Genomic DNA, 15,701 nt, shown 5'->3' with positions numbered 1-15,701 from the left:
ATATTAACAATCACACCATCAACAAAAACTAAGTTACGTAAGAGTTTCTCTCATTACAGTTAAGAAATGTTTAAATTAAATTGTTTTCTCAAGTTTTCCAGGATTATAGAATTCTTTCAGGTTTGCTGACAAAAACTGAATAAACATTTAATTCACATTTAAAAACAAAACACTCAAAAAGTTTAAGCAGATTTTCCACTGAAAGATTTCATCAATTGTTACTATAAAAAAGAAATGCATGCACAACACTAAGTAAACAAAATACACCAATAATAAAGAAATAAATTGGCTTTATATGGGAGCAGCCGGAAGAAGAAGACGGACTAGTTAATAAATGCCCATATTGTAATCACCCATAATGAAGATTGCACAATTCACTCTAAATTGAAAACCTAAAATAAGCTTCAAGACATTGCATAGCTTCAAGACTTTGTACAGCTATCACCTCCAAAATAAAGAATACACCTTTTTTATTTGAATATGTAAATATTTTTTTCAATAATTTGAAAAATGGAATGTCACCCATACCTGCTTTTTTCTTTCGTGATGGAGGTCTTGCAGACTGAATTAAGATCAAATCTCCGAAAAACTTTCTACGATCCACCTCATTTGGCCTTTTTAGATTGACAACTTCACCATATTGGTTCCTAAAGATGCTTTTCACCTTTAACAGAATAGAAGATAAACAGTACATGTTCATGAGGCTATTATTCAAAAAAGCCATTTAATAATTTGTAAACAAGCAAGCACATTAAGACAACCTGTAATGTAACACTCATCCAATAATAGTGCTGCAAAATATTCCAATATTAGACATCTTTTGTAATCGTAACAAATCCAAAAATAATTCAAAATATATAGAAATAACAATACCACTGTTATAATAACAATATTCAACCCTTTTTCTAAGTTACGTGTTTCTCCAGAGCTATGATCGGTTTATTCATAATAAATGATGTGCCACTGACAAGTAGGGATGGGAATTGATAAGATTTTCACGATTCCGATTCCATTTTCGATTCTGTTTAACAATTCGATTCTTTATCGATTCTCCTATTGATTCTTATTTTTAAAAAAGGAGAACACACAGGTCGATTAACTTAGAACTTTGTTTTATATCTTATCTTTGAACAAGATAGAAATTTAGGAGTAGCATGACCTTACAAACCCAACAGTGACATCTTAAGAGATCCACAGCCTACGGCTCCTCGATGGGGTGCCACGGGGTCCCCAGAAAAAAATGTGTAAATGTAAAATAATAATAAAATAAATATTCTTCTGTAGTAATAACAAAGTATAACATAAATTATTCTGTGGCAATTACACAAGAATGTCCAGTAACATTTACACTCTCCTTTTTAAATGTATATATGAGCTGAGCACTCAAAAATAAAACTACATCAGCCAGCAACAAATACAATCAACTCAAGTCCAATGGAACTGTGCACAGTGCAATTCTGCAACCATCAACTATTTTGACAGCTACATCCATGTTGGCCGCATTATCAACAGTGGCTGCCACAACCTTGTCTTTGATACCATACTCCTCCAAGATCTCATCAGTCTCTTCTGCTACAGCTGTCCCTGTCTGTGCCTGGTACACTAGTTTGGTTTTGAGGACTTTTTCTTGAGCCTGGCCATTCCTGACATAATGCAGCATTACTGTGAGGTAATGGTCTTGACTAAAACTTGCCCATCCATCTGCAGTGACGGCTGCCTTCAACACGTTTCAGCTCAGAAATGGAAACGGATGAAACATCTGGTAAGAGGAGAACACGCAAATTTGACATTCCCTGACTTAGCCTACAATTAAACACATTCACTTACCGAAAATCGGGGGCATTTACTGTGGCAAATGGGTGCAAGCCTTTTACCACAAACTTAGTCAATGCTCGGTGACATTCGTCTATCCTGGCCTGTGTCATTTTACTTTTCCCCACCTCTGTGAAAGGAGAAGCTACCGGTAGACTGCAGCGAGAACTGCCAGCATCTGAGACAGCCAGACTGTCTCTCTCTCTCGTCATGGTCATCTAAATGCAATGCACAGTAATAGCAGGTTTTGCAATAAGGCAAATCGCACTAACATAATATGCAATGTCAGTTGATTAGTTACCTGCCGTATTAACTGGAGAGGACCTGCAAACGTTACCGCTGCTGCTGGGTTGAGATTCACTAGTCCGGAGCGGATCAAAAACACAACATTCATTTAAGGTTATCGCGTGTTTTGTGTGCAAATGCTTTTGCATATTCGTAGTGTTTCCTCCCTTTGATGAAATATCTACTTTGCAAGTATTGCAAGTTGCCCTGTTGTCATCCTTTCTCGTAAAGTATAACCAAACTTTTGAGCATTTGTGCCGCTTAGGCGCCATGTTTCCTGCTGGGTAAATGACGCTACGCAACGCGGTGACGTCATTCGAGGCGACTGGAATCGATAGGGGAATCGTTTGCAAAAATGGCAAACAATTCCAAGGAATTGAAACAGTGGGAACCGGTTCTCAACAAGAACCGGTTTTTGATTCCCATCCCTACTGACAAGACCGAACAGTATAGTTTTGAGAAATCATCCAGACATCTGGCAACAATCGTAGATGTGTATATATCTTATTTACTTCTGCAGAAGAAGAAAATCGTATTGAACTGTCTTGCAACAATACACATAAGGTCAAATTTGGCAGCTTGGATCTTACTGACTTTTGGGTATCAGTAAAAAAATTATATTCACTGTTAAGTATTAAAGCTCTGCGAATCTTAATTCCTTTTGTGACATATTTATGTGCAGATGGGGTTTCGGCAGTCGCTGTGATAAAAAGCAAGTAACATGCGAAAATTAATATTGAACAGGAAATGTGGGTGGCAGTATTCAGTATGATTCCAAGATTTAAAAAGATGTGTAGTGAACAACAGGCTCATCCATAATTATTCCCATCAATTAATTGTTTGTGATTTTTGTGATGTTTGTTGTTGAATCTTTTCAAATAAATGATTATTGCTGGTTCATAACAATTATATTAATTTAAGTGTAAAAAGAATATAAATTATTTTGAATTGAATAAATTACAACGTACAAAAACATCAATAAATATTTAATTTGAAAGCTCAGTCATCATTGTCAACTAATTCGGAAAATTTGCCTTTTTTTTAACCATATGGTGCATCTCAGAGAAGAACTGACTAAAAACTATTCTAAACATCTGTGATAATTTGCGTTAATTTTTTTTATAGTTAATTGTGCCAAGCCACCAGCTGTGCACTGCAACTGTCAGGGATGCATTATAGAACCATAAACTATACTATGGTTTAACTTAGGGTGCCATGGGAAAAAAAGAAAAATCGCAAAACATTGTGTCATGAACAGAAAAAGTTTGGAAACCACTGGTCTAACACAATAGAAAACACAAAATCATTATTGATAAATTTAAATAATATCTCACCCCAACCTTACAGTCTTGAAGACATCATCAGTGAAAAGGGAAACAGTAATTCAAAACAAAAGCGATGTTTAACAACTGCTGTTTCCTCTTTTGGCCTCAATCTCTCTTTTATTAAGAACATGAAAAGAAACTCTCCTGAAGAAGCCACCAACTTTGATTCATTTAACATAATAATCTCAACTAAATCTTAAGCAAAGCACTGTTATCAGAAGAATAAATACTGAGGACGACTCAAAGGAACCACGACTCAGAAAGGTCAATGACTTTCTCCAAAAGAACATACAAAATCATCTGATTGGTGTTTTTTTGCTTTTAAGCCAAAAAAGTGTGGAACAACAGATTTCACATATTCCTGATGTAGTGTGATAAGTCCATAACTGTAATCTATAGTTGACTATATCTACTGCCCCACTAGTGGCTGGTGGCCAACGGCATCCTCATTAGACGTGCAAACAAACTACTGCTTACAGGAAGGAGCATCTGATGTACAGAAAACTTAGAAGAATTTAAGCTTCCTGCACTTGTAGTTTAATCTTTTGAATCAGCATAGTTCAAGATGATACGTTACAGTATATGGGTGCCTAGATTGATTCATAGGCTGGGAGTTACACAACATGGACTTACTAAATAACTGAAACTAATTAAATGAATCTTTAATCTAATTACCAGTCTTACATTTTCAGCTAGTCTGACTCACAATCCAGAATTTAAGAACTTCTGCTCTACATTCCTGGTGCCAATAATTTACTATTTTTCAGGGGATAACCAAGCACTTGAAAGCAATTGAGTTTGGAAAGTATAGAATGGAATATCTGCAGTTGCAGAAAAAAGTTGTTCTTACTGTCTCAAAATAATTTTGTCTCTCATGAGGTTGGCTACTGTCTGTTTAGTACAGAAAACAAAAATGCTGTCACATTACAAAGTAAATGTTTAACTGGCTCACAATTTCATTACAACATTTAAAAGTTCATTTTGATGAAATTATAGTATAGCCTTTTGACACTCGTGCAACTTAGAAAATTGCTTACTTATACAGTAGAAGTACAGTGATCCCTTGCGGCTTCACTCCATCGCGGATATTAAATGTAAGCATATCTAAATATATATCACGGATTTTTTGCTGGTTCGCGGATTTCTGCGGACAATTGGTCTTTTAATTTATGGTACATGCTTCCTCAGTTGGTTTGCCCAGTTGATTTCATACAAGGGACGTTATTGGCAGATGGCTGAGAAGCTACCCAACCAGAGCACGTATTACGTATTAAATAAAACTCCTCAATGATATACGATATGCTTCCCACGCGGTGCTTCGCATACTTGAAAGCCCGAACAGCACATATTGATTTTTGATTGTTTGCTTTTCTCTCTCTGTCTCTCTCTCTCTCTCTGACATTCTCTGCTCCTGATGGAGGGGGTGTGAGCAGAGGGGCTGTTTGCACACTGGCCTAGAGGATACGGATGCTCCTCTAAAATATGTTGAAAGACTACCTTCACATTGCTCCCTTCCTTGCAGCTGCTTTGTCCGGCGGTGCTTCGCATACTTAAAAGCCCGAACAGCCCTATTGATTTTTGATTGTTTGCTTTTCTCTCTCTCTCTCTCTGTCTCTCTCTCTCTCTGACATTCTCTGCTCCTGACGCGCACTCCTTTGAAGAGGAAGATATGTTTGCATTCTTTTAATTGTGAGATGGAACTGTCATCTCTGTCTTGTCATGGAGCACAGTTTAAACTTTTGACTAAAGGGTGTTATTTCATGTCTAGAGGGCTCTAATAATGTTAGAAAAAATGTACTTAGAAGGTCGTAAACAGGTTTTCTATGCTCTAATTGTGAAAATATTCGAATTATAAATAAAGAATCCTACTTCGTGGAAATTCATTTATCGCGGTAGAGTCTGGAACGGATTAACCGTGATAAACAAGGGTTCACTGTACAAGCATTTTTAGTTTTTACTTGATTTAATTAATACTGTATCCATCCATCCATTCTCTTCCGCTTATCCGAGGTCGGGTCGCGGGGGCAGCAGCTTGAGCAGAGATGCCCAGACTTCCCTCTCCCCGGCCACTTCTTCTAGCTCTTCCGGGAGAATCCCGAGGCGTTCCCAGGCCAGCCGGGAGACATAGTCCCTCCAGCGTGTCCTGGGTCTTCCCCAGGGCCTCCTCCCGGTTGGACGTGCCCGGAACACCTCACCAGGGAGGCGTCCAGGAGGCATCCTGATCAGATGCCCGAGCCACCTCATCTGACTCCACTCGATGCGGAGGAGCAGGGGCTCTACTCTGAGCCCCTCCCGGATGACTGAGCTTCTCACCCTATCTTTAAGTGAGAGCCCAGACACCCTGAGGAGGAAACTCATTTCAGCCGCTTGTATTCACGATCTCGTTCTTTCGGTCACTACCCATAGCTCATGACCATAGGTGAGGGTAGGAACATAGATCGACCGGTAAATTGAGAGCTTTGCCTTATGGCTCAGCTCCTTTTTCACCACGACACACCGATGCAGAGCCCGCATCACTGCGGATGCCGCACCGATCCGCCTGTCGATCTCACACTCCATTCTTCCCTCACTCGTGAACAAGACCCCGAGATACTTGAACTCCTCCTTGAGGCAGGATCTCGCTCCCAACCCTGAAAGGGCACTCCACCCTTCTCCGGCTGAGGACCATGGTCTCGGATTTGGAGGTGCTGATTCCCATTCCAGCCGCTTCACACTCAGCTGCGAACCGATCCAGAGAGAGCTGAAGATCACGGCCTGATGAAGCAAACAGGACAACATCATCTGCAAAAAGCAGTGACCCAATAATAATAATAATACTGTATTTTTCCCTAAATCCTCCTGGTAACTACAAACAATAAAAGACATAATTGTTAATAAAAGTAACATCTATTATATTTTTCAATTCTAAATTCATTTTTAAATAGTTGTTTTAGATTTTTTATATATTATAAAAAATCCCAGAATAATGACTATATTAAAAATGTTTACCTCTTCATGAAGTTGTCCATAAGGGATTTCTGAGGTAGCCAGAATTAAGATTGGTGTGAAAGAGGGGATATCCTGCAGAAGGGTTACAATTGTAGTCCTCACCATATCATTCACTGAGTCCCACCATTCACTGATCATTGGCATATAAACCACACATGGGACTGTTCTCCGTGCTTCACGAAACACCTTAAATTAAAATGAAGAAGATGGATTTAAAATATTTCCATACAGAAACAGTTTAGCCAATGTTTCTATATTGTTGTCTTATTAATTTTGTATTGAGTAAATGTCTAATAACAACAATACATACACAGCAAAATTAAAATTTATGCATTGATCACTGCAAACACTCAAGTCAGAAACCAGACACCCTTCACACAAACAGGAAAACTATTCAGTAAATATGAATGAACATGTGCTCTGTAGGGGACACTAATTTTGTTCATATCAGTGGTGCTATATTATTTCCACATGCATAAAACATGGAAGGCAGGAAATACTTCAAATGTGACCATGCCAGACAGGCCACATTTGGGTCCGTGTACTTTTTGGTATTTGAAATTTCATTTTAGAAGCAAAAATGAAAAAACGAAAATGAAAGGAATTTTCAGATTTTGATTTTTGATCAAAGAATGAAATGATGGAAAATAAGGTATTTTTTAATTCTGTGGTAGCAAATAACAGTGATAAACTTAAAATTACACATACTTTTCTCGATTTATTTGCGATTCAAATAATGAATGTGTTATAGCTCAAAAAAACCAAAATTGACGCATTTTCGTTGTCTGAAACCGGAGGTACTTCTTCTTCTGCGCGATTTTTGACGACACGTACGAACAGCCCTCCTCCTCACAACACATCGACTGACGGCCTTGAGTTACACTGCATGGCATCAGCAGAGGATGGACCATTACGTTGTTTTTCGGAACAGTAAAAGAGTGACACTCCGGGACGAGGACATAACTGCAGAAAAATGTGTCGCATCTTTCAGGTAAAAATACAAGCTTTGCAAACTTGGCTTCATTGATGTGGCAGTTATTTTATGAACGGTAATGTTGTTACTTACTGTGAAACAGCTAACATTTGGTGATTTCATTTACTAACACTAAATCTGGCAATTTTTATAGTGCTAGCATTTTGAATGTGTGTAAATGTGTGAATGGTTGCTCATTGACAAGTGTAACACATGTTAAGAAAACTTTCTGTAAATTACGTTGCTCTCCTAACATGCGTTACATTTGTGCGCACTGTTAATACTCGAAATGTTTACTGTATAGTAGCCGGTAAAAGTCAATGAGCAACCATTCAAAATGCTAGCACTATAAAAATTGCCAGACTTAGTGTTAGTAAATGAAATCACCACATTTTATCAGTTTCACAGTAAGTAATAACAATAACATTCATAAAAGAACTGCCACATCAATGAAGCAAAGTTTGCAAAGCCAGTAATTTTACCTGAAAGATGCGACTCAGTTTTTCTGCAGTTATGTCCTCGTCCCGGAGTGTCACTCTTTTACTGTTCCGAAAAAACAACGTAATGTGAGACGGTTGTGGCGAGCGCCCTCTTCTACGCGGTGGTCTGCTGGGGAGGCAGCATTAAGAAGAAAGATGCCTCACGCCTGGACAAACTGGTGAGGAAGGCAAGCTCTATTGTTGGCATGGAGCTGGACAGTTTGACATCTGTGGCAGAGAGACGGGCGCTCAGAAGGCTCCTATCAATTATGGAAAATCCACTGCATCCACTGAACAGTGTCATCATCAGACAGAGGAGCAGCTTCAGCGACAGACTGCTGTCACTGTCCTGCTCCACTGACAGATTGAGGAGATCGTTCCTCCCCCAAACTATGCGACTTTTCAATTCCACCCGGGGGGGGGTAAACGTTAACATTATATAAAGTTATTGTCTGTTTTTACCTGCATTATTATCAATCTTTAATTTAATATTGTTTTTTTGTATCAGTAAGGTGCTGCTGGAGTATGTGAATTTCCCCTTGAGATTAATAAAGTATCTATCTATCTATCTAATGATCCATCCTCTGCTGATGCCATGCAGTGTACCTTCAAGGCCGTCGGTCGATGTGTTGTGAGGAGGAGGGCTGTTCGCACGTGTCGTCAAAAATCGCGCAGAAGACGACCTCCGGTTTCACACAACGAAAATGCGTCTGTTTTGTTGTTTCTGAGCTATAACACTTTCATTATTTGATTCACAAATAAATCGAGAAAAGTATGTGTAATTTTAAGTTTATGACTGCTATTTGTTACCACAGAATTAAAAAATACCTTATTTTCCCTCATTTCATTCTTTGATCAAAAATCAAAATCTGAAAATTCCTTTCATTTTCGTTTTTCCGTTTTTGCTTCTAAAATGAAATTTCAAACACCAAAAAGTACACGGACCCATGTCCAACTCCCAGAGTGTCACTCTTTTACTGTTCCAAAAAACAACGTAATGGTCCATCCTCTGCTGATGCCAGTGTAACTTCAAGGCCATCGATCGATGTGTTGTGAGGAGGACTGTTCACACGTGTCGTCAAAAATCGTTCAGAAGAAGTAGTACTTTCGGTTTCAGACAACGAAAATGCATCTGTTTTGTTGTTTTTGAACTATTACATTCTCATTATTTGGATCACAAATAAATCCAGAACAGTATGTGTAATTTTAAGTTTATGACTGCTATTTGTTACCATAAAATAAAAAATACCTTATTTTCCCTCATTTTATTCTTTAATCAAAAATCAAAATCTGAAAATTCCTTTTATTTTCGTTTTTTCTTCCAAAATGAAATTTAAAATACCAAAAAGTACACGGACCCTTCAAAATAATGGAATTTAATTATACTTAAAAATAATTTCTATTATTTCATTCATAATATAACGTTTATCACAATGTTGCTCAATCATTTCTCATAAATATTAGCAAAGGTGGTAGAAAATTACAACTGGATGTAAAAAATTTAAATAAATTGTAGTGATGTTGAAAATAAATGAGGAAAGGGTACATGGATCCAAAGAACTACCATTTTATTACATACCTGCCTACCATCTACAAGATATTAATTGCCATTATCACAAAAATATAAACATTTGCTTTAATAAGAATGTGCTTCCTAATGAACAAAAGCGATGCAGAAATATATAAAAGCATAGAGAGATTGGAAAGACCAGCATCTCAAAAGAAAGACATCGATGATGACGGCCAGCAGGAAGCTAAAGAGAAATCTAAGTATGGTGAGGACTGGCCAGAAAAAGGCATCTGATAATGTCCCCACATACCTGGATTTCCGAAGTAATGAACCTTATTAACAAGACATTGTTCAAGTTGGCTCCCTGCCCTCACATTCTTTTTGTCTGGCATTGTACCATGGAGCAATTTGCTGAGAAAAACAGGTGCATCAGCCATCTTATGTATATAGATGACTTCACATTATTCATCAACAGCTCAAAGGTGTAGAAGCCATTAACACTTGAATTACCAGAGCCTACGAAAAAAACTCGTAGATCCGGCCCACCTTAAATCCCATCGCACCTTTCTGTCAGCGTCTTTTGTCCTGTAAATGTGCCGATAAAGACAAGCAGCCTGCTATTCCATTCCCCAACTGCCGCAGAATGTGCACAAAGTTCTCCCAGTTCATGCCTTGATTATCTGGGAGTGAAGTGCTGGAGTTTTAAAGTGGAAATAATAGATATAGATATTCTATTCAGCGTGAGCAGGAACACTCAATAAAACTGAATAAAAAAAATCAAGTGATGGTGAGATACAAATAAGGCAGATTCACCAGCGTTTGTATGTCAGCTTTTATCCCTCCACATCAGAGAATATCCAGTTCCATTGCTGCAAAACACCACTCACATCTACAGTTATTCCCAGTTTCAAGTAAAAACTAACAGCATCAGATCCCTAGGGCGGTAGTATGTATTGTGATCGTGACAGAGAATAAAAGTGAAAAAAAACGTTAAGTTTTACAAGTACTATAAATGTACACTGTCTGTTACAGATGCAAACCAAGTGTATGTGTGTACTGTATAATATTAACAATAACAGCAGCTCACTACTAAAAATGGCAAATATTGGAGGAAGTCAGGATCGAACCGGGGACTCTTGATTACAAGTCAGCAAATCTAACCGCTATGCCATGGAAGCTGTTGTCTCATCCTTGAACCTTTTGTGAAAGTGTTTATTTGATCTTTGGACTTCAGGCCTCACACATTATATAGTTTATGCCAACATTTTGTCATTTACTACTAAAATATGAAAAATGTTTCTGTTTTAACAATGTGTTTACACAGATTATTATAGAAACGGAATACACATGAAATGCATGCGTTCCAAATAACGATCTATTATTTCCACTCTAAAACTCCAGCACTTCACACCCAGATAATCAAGGCATGAGCTGGGAGAACTTTGTGCACGTTCTGCGGCAGTGGGGGGATGGAATAGCAGGCTGCTTGCTGCTTGTCTTTATCGGCACATTTACAGGACAAAAGACGCTGACAGAGAGGTGCGATGGGATTTAAGGTGGGCCGGATCTACGAGTTTTTTCGTAGGCTCAGGTAATTCTAGTGTTAAACAGTTCAGCAATAATGGCAAAACTGAGTATGCCATGGAAATTTTCAAAGCCATAACTTGTTATATCTGAGAATACCAAACAAGAAAGAAAACTGACATTAGAGACCTTAATCAGGACAAGACATAAAATTGCATAGATGAGAGTAATGGTATCCAGCAAATCAGGATGAAAAAAAATATCACAAAGGAATATTACGAAGTATACTTGGACCTCAAATCAAAGCCAAACTTCAGTTACAAGATTAATACAAATAACAGTCTTGCAACAGTTTGGCATCACAGACTGGAAGAGATGGGAGTCAAAAAGCTGACATTCAGCAATTGAACATCTGGAAACAAGATGATGGCTGCAAATTAATAGAATTTCAGTCAACATACAATGCTGCTGCTGCTGGTGGGTTCAAAGAATTCATTCAACTGGGTAAAGACAGGTTTGTCACTGTGGTGTGGAAATACAAAGCCTGAAAAGCAAAATGCCTACTCTCCAAAAATGGAAGATAAAGTAGCAGTACAATTCCAGCTATAAGAACCTACATGTACTTTCTCAAAGAAATGTTTGAGAGACAGATGAGAAACTTAAAAGTAAAACCATTGTACAGACAATTCTATAAACTGCTAGACCAACCACATAAAGATAAAAAAGGATCTTGCATGTGGCTTCAAAGCCTGGTGCTCAAAGGAGAGACAGAGTTTGTAGCTTGCAGCTCATTAATGGGCACTGGACATCTCCCATCCATCCAAAAGCATTATTAAACATGAATGCCAATGGGAAATGCAGAATGTGCAAAACACTTCATGAATACATGTCACATACTGACTTGTTGTCCAGTGTTAACAACTACATTAAACCTTCAAAGGCACAATAAAGAAGCAAACTATCTACACAGGTTGATTTGTAAAGAATCTGGCAATACAGTACCTAAGCATTGGTTTGATTAACACCCACAACAAATCACAAACATCAGTGACAATAATGTGGAATGTGCCTATTAACACAGATACAGTCATTCCAGTATGCCAGTCATAGAGTGCTCCACAATACATGGGCAAAAACATGCCTGAGGTTACAATTCCAGATGATGCTAACCTTCTAATAACAAACTGAGAAAATGTGTGAGTATTGCGTTCTGGAGTAAAATATGAGTATGTGCATGCTACACATACAGTCACGCATGGTTTTCCCAAAATTGTACTACAATACTTTAACTCTGTAGCTGACCCTTAGGGGTTAAAAGTTATTGTACATTTAAAAAAAAAAAAAAAAAGAGAGACAGAAAGAGAGCATTGTGTATAATTATTCAAGATGCTAAGGCTAGCTGCAATGTTGGAAGTGGACCTTGCTATAAAATGTTGATTGCTAGTACTAAATGCTACTTGAAAGGCTTGATTAATACTACCCAGATAATGCTCAAACATTTTAAAAGTTACTAGCCTCTTACCTGTGCACAAGACTCCTCTGGGGTTTTGGCACTTACAGAATACAGAGTTGGTAGATCTAATCTATGAACAGAAAACTTCTCCAAACTGTGTAGCACCGCTGGAGCAAGATGAGTACTTTGACCAGAGCCCCTGTCTCCAGCCAAAAGCAATCGAGGCCTGTATGAAGTAGGCTGATGATAGGCAGACCTGAAAAGCAGTAAATGTCACATTAAGAAATTTCCTATGATTTCTCCCTCAGAAATACACCAAGTCAATTTTTTATTTTTTGCACATGGTATTAGTGCAACTATGAAAACACTGCCATATAAAACGTGTCTATCACTGTTACTGCTAACAAATGGACATCTAGCAGGCACTAGCTCTTTCCATGTTTGAGGTGCAAACATAAATTAGGATGAAAAACTGCAATCATACAGTGAATTAATGTTTTAATTTGTGATAAGCTGCAAGTAGGGCATTATACCCAAGACTACATCTAGATCCAGAATTATTCAGTTTTGGAAATAAATCTGAAAGGTGTATTGGACAGTGCTGATATTAAAAGTGGCAAAAGATTAACTATTTTAGTGTGCTAAAATAAAAGACTAACTCATATAAAAAAAAAGTATGTCAATCACAATTTCTACTTTTTGTGGTTTATGCTGTATGTTTCTTGTTTCAGAAATCAACATGGAAACTGAAAATTGAACATCTACTTTCTAACACTTCAGAATAAAATGTCTTTACTGTAAAGACTGATTCTTACCAAGTCAATGTGCACCAGAAACAGTACTAGTCCCCATCCCATGTCACACTAAAACTTACGGGCAGCTGAATTAAGATGTGGAACAATGTCTCTTGTAACAGAATCTAGGTCTGACCACCTTTCAATATTATCAAGAGAAGACATTTCCAAAATTCTAAGGAAGAATTAAAGGCTGATGGTGCATGAGACAGTAATCAGTAAAATTGATTAGTTATGGGTCAGTTTAATCCATCTTCATAAACAGTTATACATGAGCATTACTGAGTGATGAGAATGTTGACTCGTGAAAGTAAGCATTACTGCATTAAATGTTCGAAGGAAAATCTTAAGTCAATTAAATTTGAAAGGGGGAAATTTAATAACCTGAGTATGCATCAATATGATGCTGGGTCTAAAGAAGAATCTAACAACAGAATCAAGGTGATTCTGCAACACAAAAAGGTCAAGTCAGTGCCTGCAAGATAAGGCGCACAGCTTTTTTTAGTAATTAAATGCCTCAAAACATTCACGCTAACAAGTCAACTTATTTCTTTTGATGTCTGCAGTAGTCTATCAGTGAAAGTCAAGGAGATAATCGTGTCAATGCCAGTGCCAAGTTTGTTCTGCAAAACTATGACTTGGAAAAGATGTCACACACACTAAATTCTTTACTCCTGCCCCACCATCTAATGGGGTTTTTCAATGATGACATCCAGTCAGAGAGTGGTTACAGCATGGGTGAGACAAAACATTATATTTGAATAGTATGGAAAAGCTTAGTGAACCTTTGAACAAGCGGTTTTACTTATGTTTATATTAACAGACCAGGAAAATAACTTTGTGAGAATCACTATTTAAGGTTTATGCACAGCATTTTTAACTCATATTGGAAGACAGGCATTCTCTTTAAGAACTTTCTGATATACAGCAGGATTCCTTGTTCCACCGGTTATTTTAAATCATTGAGGTCCTGTGACAGGTGTAAACACTGTCCTTTGTTGAGGCAACAGAAGCCTGCAGTTCTGTTGCCACTTTCTTCGCAACATTCTCAATGATTTTCAGTGTCAAAAACTTACAATAATACAAAAGGTTGGGAAGGGAGCAAATGCTGTTTCATGGCAATATGTAAACAATATATACTACAATATTCTCAAGCTTTCTTTCTCTAATTTAGGGTAGTAAGGAAAGGTTAATAACTAATTTTTCAAACTTGATAAAGCACTATTTGATTTGGCAATCTAAAATTTTGAATGCAATTTTTGGGTGCATATTTTTCTAGAATACAAACCAACTAACCAATCTTAATATTAGTTTACAAGGATGACCTGGATATAAATATGAGCATTGATTATGTTGCTCTAGGACAACTACCAGCAAATCCTGGTGGGACTTGAACAGAGTAAAACATTACATGACAGAGTAAGTGTCCAGTGATATGAAAGGATTCCAAAAGATGGCAGCATTATACTGGCTTTGCGTTTATGACTTAAAATAATTATCAGGAAGTTCTACTCCATTTAATAAAATGAAGCCAGAAATAAAACCAAAAGATGCCTGAGACAGTAGAAAGCCTCTCCTGGCTTTAGGCAAGAGTGGGTTATAAAATATAAGGTCAGTAAAAAACAGCAATTTAATATGTTGCTAAATGATACTTTCATATTATTAGAACATATTGCTTTTCCACACTTCTCATCATTGATAAGATACAGCTCAAGTAGAAAGGGAGTGAGAACCACCACAGGTGAGCACTCAAAAACAGCAACAAACCATAGCTGACCATAATTTAATGTGCAAGGCATCCATGTCCATATTATTATCACAACCAAACAGCTTGATGTTATAGTTTGTCATGCACTGCTTATTTAAGTAAATCTATAAAGGACTTAAATTTCACACCAGATGTTGAGTTTCTCTTAAAATTATCGAGTACATTTGTTTCTGCTTCTTAATTTGCCTTCCCCAAACAACTGGCTTGTGATGTTTGGCATGAATCATTAAAACTTCTGTATTTAAATGAAAACAGGGCTGGGAGTAAGGAAAAAAGATCAGGTACTGCACTTTCAAGGTTAATAATATTGTAGCTTGTGTGTGTGCTAAATTATCAAGCAACAACCTAACCATTTGCCATTTGATTAAAACCTGCTGTACAGTAAGTTTTAAACACAAGATGTAGTAATTTTTGCCAAATAAGAGTCTAAAAAATTTCTTCAAATTGTAATACTGATTACACAGCTCTGTGGTTGCATCTACAACTCCTGGCAAAAATTATGGAATCACTACTCTTGGAGGATGCTCATTCAGCTGATTTACTTTGTTACATAAAAACAGATATGACACCAAACTATTTTATTTAACAGCCAGAGATTCTGGCATTGTAAAACACACCTCAAAAAAATTACATAAAAATTGCTGTAATTAATGGCACATTTATGTTCAGACCAAGTTTAGGAAAAAAAATTATGGAATCATTTTACAAATAGTACTTTGCTGCACCTCCTCTGGCTTTTATGACAGCTTGAATTTTTTGAGGCATGGACTTCACTAATGAAAAATAATAT

At 37.3% G+C, this 15,701-nt stretch overlaps 1 protein-coding gene across 1 annotated transcript in view; it reads right to left on the bottom strand.

The window, feature by feature from the left end:
• atad2b (ATPase family AAA domain containing 2B) overlaps positions 1-15,701 on the bottom strand; it is a 313,933-nt gene that overhangs the window by 75,786 nt on the left and 222,446 nt on the right. The window contains exons 18-20 of the mRNA XM_028798864.2: positions 12,419-12,605; positions 6,411-6,596; positions 529-664 (exon numbers count right to left, since the gene is read on the bottom strand). Coding sequence (XP_028654697.2) covers positions 529-664; positions 6,411-6,596; positions 12,419-12,605 — 509 coding nt within the window. The remainder of the gene's footprint in view (positions 1-528; positions 665-6,410; positions 6,597-12,418; positions 12,606-15,701) is intronic.

The sequence above is a fragment of the Erpetoichthys calabaricus genome, chromosome 3, assembly GCF_900747795.2.
Source record: "Erpetoichthys calabaricus chromosome 3, fErpCal1.3, whole genome shotgun sequence".
Lineage (NCBI taxonomy): Eukaryota > Metazoa > Chordata > Cladistia > Polypteriformes > Polypteridae > Erpetoichthys > Erpetoichthys calabaricus.
This window is presented reverse-complemented; position numbering and strand designations above follow the sequence as displayed.